Raw genomic sequence first — 8,642 nt, forward strand, 5'->3', positions numbered from 1 at the left:
TACATTTACTCTGACCATTAAAAAACACATAAAATGAAAAAATTACTAGTACATCTACATTAACCTTAAAAGATCCATGCTTAAGCACAAAAAGCCTAACGTTAAGTCCATCTTAAGTTTGGCTAGAACTTTGTTAATGAGTTGCAAGTGGTAAAAATAGACCCCTGGATTTTCTCCTGAACCATCTTTTGAAAAGTTGCAGGGTGAAGAAGTCACAGGCATTTATCAAGTTGTAGCAGTCTGAGTCATAGGATAATTTTTATCACATGAAATTCATTTATGAAAGATTTTATATCATCCACTATTAACTTATAGCTATCTAATATGGATCAGGAGTTTTTAAAATCCTGGTTCTTTAACTAAAAATCAAGAACTAAAGATTATCCATTCCATCAAATTCATCTGACCTTGTCCCTTGTGATATTGAACCCTACGGTCATCAAAATTTAATCTCTGGTAAACAAAAACTTATTTTTCTTTTTTAATAAATGAAAAAATGGAACCCTTACATTTCTCGTCAATCATCTTTTTTAAAGTAAGCAGGTGAAGAAGTCACAAGCATTTACCAAGTCGTAGCAGTCTGAGTCATAGGATGGGTAATTTCTACCTCATCCCACGGACGAACGGAAAGTTGTCCCATCTAAAGTTTAAACAATGAAGTAAAATAATGTATTCCACCAAAAAGTTTTTACTTGCAGCATGGATGGGGACCATTGAAGGAGCTCCTCATAGAGTTCCCAGCTAAGCAGGTCAATAATGATTCAAACCAGTACAATATATGGTTCGACTCTTTAATATTGTTTTCCTCAAAAGCGATGGCTACATTGCTCATAATTGTGACAAAGATGATATTTATTTCATCTATCAAACCCATTATTGCAGTCTTATGAAGAAGAACAAATTTCAAGGAGGTGAATCATTATCAACCAGTCTTTCAGAGCTGTATAATAATCATATACAGTATGCCATGCACTACATCAGACAACCTTCACCCACTTTTGTTTTACACCTCCATTTCAAAAGCAACAATTAACAAAACTCACGTGTGCCCGTGAGAACCACCTTTTAGCACCAAATTACCAGACTATATTTTGAAATACATCAATATATAAATCTAGCGGTTTCGAATGAATATGTAGCAATATCAAACAAAACTACTGATTTCATAAGAAAAATCAAAAATGTCTTACCGTTCATATTTTTCTCATTCAAAGCCACAATTTTTATATAACAATTTTCATTCTATGATCAATCATCAAAGTTTTAGATTATATTTTATGATCAATAATCAACATTTCAGATTACATTTTATAGTTAATCATCAATGTTGTAGATTACATTCTATGATCATTACGGATCACATTCAAGGTCACATTTTTTATATAAAAGAAATCATCAACATTTCAGATTTCATTCTATAAACAATCATTGAAGTTTTAGATTATATTCTATGATCAATCATCAATGTTTCAGATTATATTCTATAATCAATAATCAATGTTTCAAATTATATTCTATAGTCAATCATCAATGTTTTAGATTGCATTCTATGATCATTACGGATCACATTCTATGACTCATTATCAGACTTAACAAACAAGATATAATGACAGGTATTTAGGTATTTATGGTGTCTTAATCATGAGCTCAAGAACCTTCTGGGAAGCTCATCTGGCAACTAACTGATTGTTCAGCTATATATATATGGATAATGTTGGGTAGAACCCAAATCTTGGTCAGATTGTTTTTGAATTTGTGTATCTATTTTGACCTCCACCCAGATTGCAGATTTTGGCTCATTGGCTGAGATGCTTAGCAAGATATTTCAGAGAGAGATTTGTGCTATTTAGTCTTTATTTAGGTGGTTTGCTGGTTTTTAATTTATATAATTTTCCTTAGCCTCTACTTACTATATAACATCCATATCCCATAAATTTCGAGCCAACGGTTAAAATGTCAGATTTTGGCCCAGCCTTGAAATATGTCAGGTGAATGCCTGTCACTACCCTTTTTTAAACTGGAAAAGCACTTTACTCTGTCAGATGTCTTCTGCTACCTCCTTAAAACAATTGATCTCTTTTGTCTTTTGTAATGTTACCTTGTGCGTATGCGCTGTGACGGTATTTCATTCAAGTACTTTAGATGAATGACTAAAGTCTTGTTGTTTTCATGAGGGAAGATTTAAGTACACAAATGAAAGGCCATACCGAAAGAAGCCAGTAGTAAGATTTAGATTTTATGGTCTTTGGGAGTCTCAGAGAATAATATTTAAGAGTCTATACCTGATCAAACATAATATTGCGTAGACCCACCTTATCAAAACAGAAGAGATTGATCTATTTTAAACTGCAATTTTGGCATTTCATTCACTCGTTTTCATAGAGGTCTACAATAATGTAAAAATATAAAACATGAATTTCAATCAGCTACATTAAAATAGATTCAATGGGTGAACATAATTGCATGCACATGATCATTGATACAATCAATGGCATATTCCAAATGCCCCAAAACAATTCCCAATGCTTCATGGCTTCATTGTTGGGAGTATATATATATATATATATATTCTAGTATACCGCCAATGTCAGGCATAAGAGAATTGAATGCAGATTAATGTTGTTAACTGCATGGAACTTCCCACAGTGCACAGCTCATGCTGATATTAGCTAATTTTTAAAAAAACTTAGCAGAGCTCCCAATAGCAGACAGCTATTGCTTCTATTTAATTATTTTGTCAGAAAAACAAAACACTTTCTGAGATTCTAAAAATACAGGGAAAAGTAGAAAAAATAAATACAAGAGGAAAACAAAGCTGATACAAGCTCAGAGTTAGGCTCCTCAGAATCCAAGCAAGCTCATCAGTCATACAGGTTTAATGCCGAGTAAAGATTGCTATTTTGATCTCCAAATCTTCATTGATTCTCTAAAAAGGAGAATCATCTCGAATTGGGGTGTTTGTTGATGCGCCTGAATTGAACCCAAAGGCTTGCTGCCATCCACAAATGGCCCCTTAATTTACCAGTAATAAATTGATGGCTCCATAAAGGTGTAAGCTGCTGTATGGCATCATAAAATTCAACCAATGAAACCATGCATCTAATCCTCCCATGAATGTATCACAACAAACCTATCCATCCATGGGTAAACTTCATAAACCATAAGACAAGCAACTTGACGTACTTGTTGATATTCATAGAACAACAAATTTTACTTTTCTTTTATCAGGCCTCAAGATGACTTTCCAAAATCAGTACTATTTATGTGTTGGGTCAGTTGGGATGTTCATATGAATCCCTGTTAGAGGAGAAAACAATGGCGAAATACAAGGTGATGAAGGAGATAAAGACATGATGTGGCCTGTGGGATTGACAGTAGAGACAGGGGATGGATGATGAACCAGAGAAGAGGAAGAAGAATTCGAGTCACCAACAATGATGGTTATAAAGGACCCATCTTCATCGCTAGATACAGGCGAGGAAGACAAGGGCGAAGGAGGGGCAGGTTCATGTTGTTGCTGCTGCTGTTTCTTATTCAACTCCATTGCTGTGGTTTTTGCTGCTTTTAACTCTGCATCCCTCATGAACTTGAACTTAGGGGGTGGAGAGGCAAAACCAATAGTATTTGGGTACAAATCACCTTTAATTGGGGATTGCTGCAGTCTTGCAGACAGGGGCAAGTGCCCTTCTTTGACAGGGTGGAGAATACAATTTCCCTGGTTGGGGAGAGTATGCAGAGTTGTGCAAGGAGGTGGAGAGATGAACGGAGAATGTGAGGCGGATGATGTAAAGGAGGAAGGAAATGAACTTGCCAATGAAGAGGAGGCTGACGAAGAGGAAGAGGAAGAAATACTCCTGCTGTCCTCAGTAAGGTGCTGGTGGTGCTGTTTGTTATGAACAGCTGATAAACGGGGGAAGAGAGTGTTGTGCAGAGGAGTTAGGGGTGTGAGAGGAGGAGTTGCCATGGGAGTGCAAAATGGTGGTGAGGAAGGGGGCGTAACAAATGGAGTATTATCAATGGGAGTTACAGTACCTGAAGCAACAGCCGCAACACTCATTTGACTCAGCAGATCACTCAGACTCCTGCTCCTAGACCCTCTTCTGCTTTTCCTTGATCTTCCATCTTCAGAATCCAAATCCTCCTTAGTCTCCTCCTTGATTGTAAACAAAATCCTCGGAGGACCCAACAAGTTGTGTATCCTCATAAGTTCACTGTCCATCCCCTCCGCTGGGAAAAACTTGGCAACAAAATCGGTGGATTGATCCTGAGACCTCTGAACAAGCATGGCATCATCACGGTGATGTTGATAAGAGCCATTAGCCTCCCTATGACGGAGATGATTATCCAATCCTCTTGTAGAAGTACTTGTTCTCTGCTTCTTCCAGCAAAGCAAGTAAAAGAGCTCTCTGGATGGGCTGCTGTATTCATCCTCCACTTCGCCATTCAATGCTGAACCTGAACTCTGTCTTCTCCTCCAGCAAAACACATAGTACAGTTCTGCAACAAGAGCCAACAGAAAACACCCAAACACAACACTCAGCCCAATCCCCAATCTACTCATGGAGCTCATCATGCAAATTCTTTTATTGAAACCAACTCTAAACCAATCGCAACACACCATTCAATGTATCATACATATCCAACCCAGCCATTAAAACAACCCAAACTTGGGACAGTCCAATCCCCTTCCCGCTCATGTAGCATATTGTCTAACCACACCGTTGCAACTAACTCTAATCCACTCAGAAAACAACTATTGGTGCATCATACATACCAACCTCTCCAGCTCCATCAAAAACTAATCTGGATCCTAAACTTAACGAATTTTAGCTCCTTTTTAACTCCCAAAAGCCCCACTCTGCACCATATTCAGGCCAGAAAGAACCACTACACAACACTGTTTAATCCCCCAACCTACTTATGGATTTCATTGTCTAACTCCAATCCAAACAATAAATGCTTGTCTCACTGCACCAGAGTCATAAATACATAATCATCTCTAATTCATTTAACACTAGAGTTAAGCCAAAAGACTATTCCTAAGACATTTTAACTCCATCTCCCCCCCTAAATGCTCCATTCTACAGCTACTGAAGACCAGAAATACACCCAAATGCAAAACTCTGTCCAATCTCCAACTATCTTATTCCCAGCCCCTGCTAAAACCCAACTCTAATCCAACAGTGAAACACCCATCAACCCATTAATAAACCTAAAAATCTATTCCTAATACACTGTTCCTCCATTTTCACCCCCAAAAGACGCCACTCCATACCTACAAATTCAAACCCAGTCCACAGTGATTTCAAAGCCAATGCCTCATTTGTGCATCATGTTTTCTTGAAAAGACACTCATCTCTTCACCAAATCTGCCCCCAAAATCCTAGACCCGCCTAACATAAGCCCATGATTTATTTGTTCACCCCTTGCCAAAACTAAAACGACATAGATTGTGACGTTTCTCATGAAAATTTTGGCTTGCTGAGCTCCGAAACAATACTACTCAGGACAAAGAAAAGGCATGCCAAAAACCGAAACCGCTAAGCATAATCCGCAAACAAGAAACAGGCACCGAAAGCGAACAGTGGTTTACATAAAGCAGTCTCACGTTCTCACGTGCAGGCCTGACTTTAAGTCCACCGGGAGAACCAGTTTCTCGACTGGCACAGCCGGTAAACTCACGCTCTTTCTTGCCGTATATGACACGTAAATTTGATTTTCGTTTAGGGGGCGCGGGGGACGATGTGACCGTAGGCAGTTTCGAGCCCGTGACCAACTGCTAAAGCGGCCGCCCACCTAATCAAATAGGAATGAAAGCATATGTTATGGTGGCTAACGGCTAATCTTGTTGTGGGGTCACATGGGACCAGAGGGTAAGATTATTATATTATTCATTTTTTTTTCTATTGAATGATTATTATATTATTATTAATTACCTTGTTATTATGTTTCCTAACTAGAATATAGTTTGTCCTAGCCTTAGTGGTCCACTACTTTTGGCTAAGGGCTTTTTTCTTGCAAGACAATAAGGATATGGTCCTCCTAATGTTGGACAAAGTGTACTTTGGAAAAAGTGTTAGGACAGGATTAAATTAACATGATGTGGTTGTCACATAGCCTTTGAACATAAGGAACCCGGATCTTTTAATCTTAGGAATAATTGCAACCTTTTATTGTCCTATCTTCCCTAACTTTCACTATTGAGTTTTTAAAGTCAAAATTTGGAGTTAAATTTGAAATAAAGTACTTGGGAACTTATTTTCACTCAACTATTTGAGTATTAATCAACGAATTTTAGTTTTCTTTGGATAGGTTATTCTTATTATAATGATTAGTGAATGAGAGATGTATTTTAGTCTAAAAGTTGGTGAATGATTTCAATGTACATCTTTATATATTTGAAAATATTATATTTATTTAGTTTTTAATTTATTTATATAATATTTTAAATTAAATATATAAGTGTGAGGTTACTTTAATTTTAGTTTTATAGTTGTAGAAATGGTTTCAGAATTTTCAAAAATGAAATTTAAATTTGGAATAAAGTTAATTTTATATAATTAGTCATTATATGTTGACTTTGGTACTAGATTCATCAATTCGTGTGTTACGGTGTTGTATTTAAAAATATTTTGTAATTCATATTACATAGGAGAACGTGTCAATACGATGTGGCTTAGAACGTTTGGAAGAGTTGGGGAGCAAAACAAGAGCATGCCTAGAATAAACCCACCCACTCAAAGGTGTTGGTGTTGATGGTTAATGCCCACAGTGAACATAATAAAAGATATATATTATTGCAACTTTTCATTGAAGAAAATTGATACTTTTCGCAACATTTGAAAACTTCATGCCACGAGCAACTGGATTGGAGTCTTGAAAAAGTGAGAGAGGTTATTATAAGGGGACTTTACATGACTATAGGTTTAGACAAAACTTTCCTAGGTTTCACGAATTCCGAGAAACATCCAGTCAAAGTTTGACATTTTTTTACAATTAGGGCATTTAAGAGAATGTGTTGATATGGTGTGGCCTAGAACATTTGAGTAAGTTGGGGAGCAAAATAGGATTATTCTTAGCATAAATATGCCCACTTAGATGTGTTGGCACTAATGGTTCATGTACATGACAAACAAAATGAATGTTATGAAAGATTGCAACTTTTCATTAAAGAAAATTGACGATTTTTGTATCACCAAAAAAATTGTTGCCATGAGCAATTGGTTTGGATTCTTGAAAAGGTGAGAGATATTATTGTAGGGAACCTCACATGACCCAAATGCATTCAAATGAAATGTCTGTATGTACCATAAATTCCAAGAAAAAACTCAACAAAATTTGGCAGTTGTTGGCACTTAGGGCACTTCAAAGAATACATTGGTGCAATGTGTCTTAAAACGTTTGGTTAAGTTGGGAAGTAAAATAAGAGTATGCCTTGCATAAACCCACCCGCTCGAACATGTTAACACCAACGATTTTTGCCCATTACAAACAAAAAGAAAGAGATGGAAAGAGATACAACATTGCAAATTTTCATTAAGCAAAATTAACACTTTTTACAACATTTGAAAACTTGTTGCCACAAGCAATTCGATTCAAGTCTTGAAAAGGTGAGAGAGGTTATTGTTGAGGGACCTCACATGGCTCTATAGGTTTAGACAAAACTTTCCTAGGTTCCACAAATTTTGAGAAATATCTTGTCAAAGTTTGATATTTTTTGCACTTAGAGCACTTCAGAGAATGTGTCAACGTGGTGTGGCCTAGAATGTTTGACCAAGTTTGGGAGTGAAATAAGAGTATGCCTATCATAAACCCACCCGCTTGGATATGTTGGTGCTAATATTTCATGCCCATGAGGAACAGAACAAATGATAAGCAATATTACAACTTTTCATTGAACAAATTTGATGCTTTTTACAACATTTGAAAGCTTGTCACCATGAGCAACTATATTGAAGTCTTGGAAAAATGGGAGAGGTTATTGTAGAGATACCTCACATGACCCTATAGAACAAAATTGACACTTTTTTACTATTGGAGTTTTGTCATTGATGAAGGAGAATATTGTATTGGTTACAGGGTGTCATTGATGTCAACATACTTCTGTTGAATTGTATGTTATTACTCTGGTATCTTGGTGATTTTGTCTACCATGTTTTGCTTCGCGTTGCCCTGTAGTTGTAGATATGGATTTGTGGTATTGGTGGTAAACCTATGGATATCAAATGTACCTATATTACAGATTTCACGTGTTTTGGATCTTCGGAAGGTGAGATGCTTGGTTTGGTAATTCAGTATGTCAGTTGCTCTATTCCTCTAGAATAGAACAATTGGTTTTGGCATCCACATTTCTTTAATTAAGTGATTTTGATCTTGTAGTTTTGGGACATGGTTAAACATTGTGAATAACATGTATATCCTAGTTGGCTTTATTTTTTGTTATATCCTTGGCCGACCTATGCAAGTGAAGCATATGATGTATTTTGTAATAGTTTGTAAGGCATGTATGGTCAACTTGATATGTGAGTCAGTATATATATATATATATATATATATATATGAGATGCATTCTTTTTGATGATATATGAAAATGTAACAGATGTATGTGAGAGAGATATAGAAGGAAATAAAGATATAGAGAC

The 8,642-nt window shown here is 36.3% G+C and overlaps 1 protein-coding gene across 1 annotated transcript; it reads right to left on the reverse strand.

Annotated features, from left to right (window-relative positions):
- Positions 1-2,405: 2,405 nt before the first annotated feature.
- Positions 2,406-5,563, reverse strand: LOC131043586 (uncharacterized). Its single transcript, XM_057976816.2, has one exon. It carries the CDS (start codon positions 4,619-4,621, stop codon positions 3,257-3,259), a length of 1,365 nt encoding a protein of 454 aa, XP_057832799.2. The 5' UTR covers positions 4,622-5,563; the 3' UTR covers positions 2,406-3,256.
- Positions 5,564-8,642: the final 3,079 nt, after the last annotated feature.

This window comes from Cryptomeria japonica, chromosome 1, assembly GCF_030272615.1.
Source record: "Cryptomeria japonica chromosome 1, Sugi_1.0, whole genome shotgun sequence".
In the NCBI taxonomy this organism is placed as follows: domain Eukaryota; kingdom Viridiplantae; phylum Streptophyta; class Pinopsida; order Cupressales; family Cupressaceae; genus Cryptomeria; species Cryptomeria japonica.

Coding starts and splice junctions, on each gene's coding strand:
- LOC131043586 (XM_057976816.2), bottom strand. CDS start 4,621: ATGGTGTGTTGCGATTGGTTTAGAGTTGGTTTCAATAAAAGAATTTGC.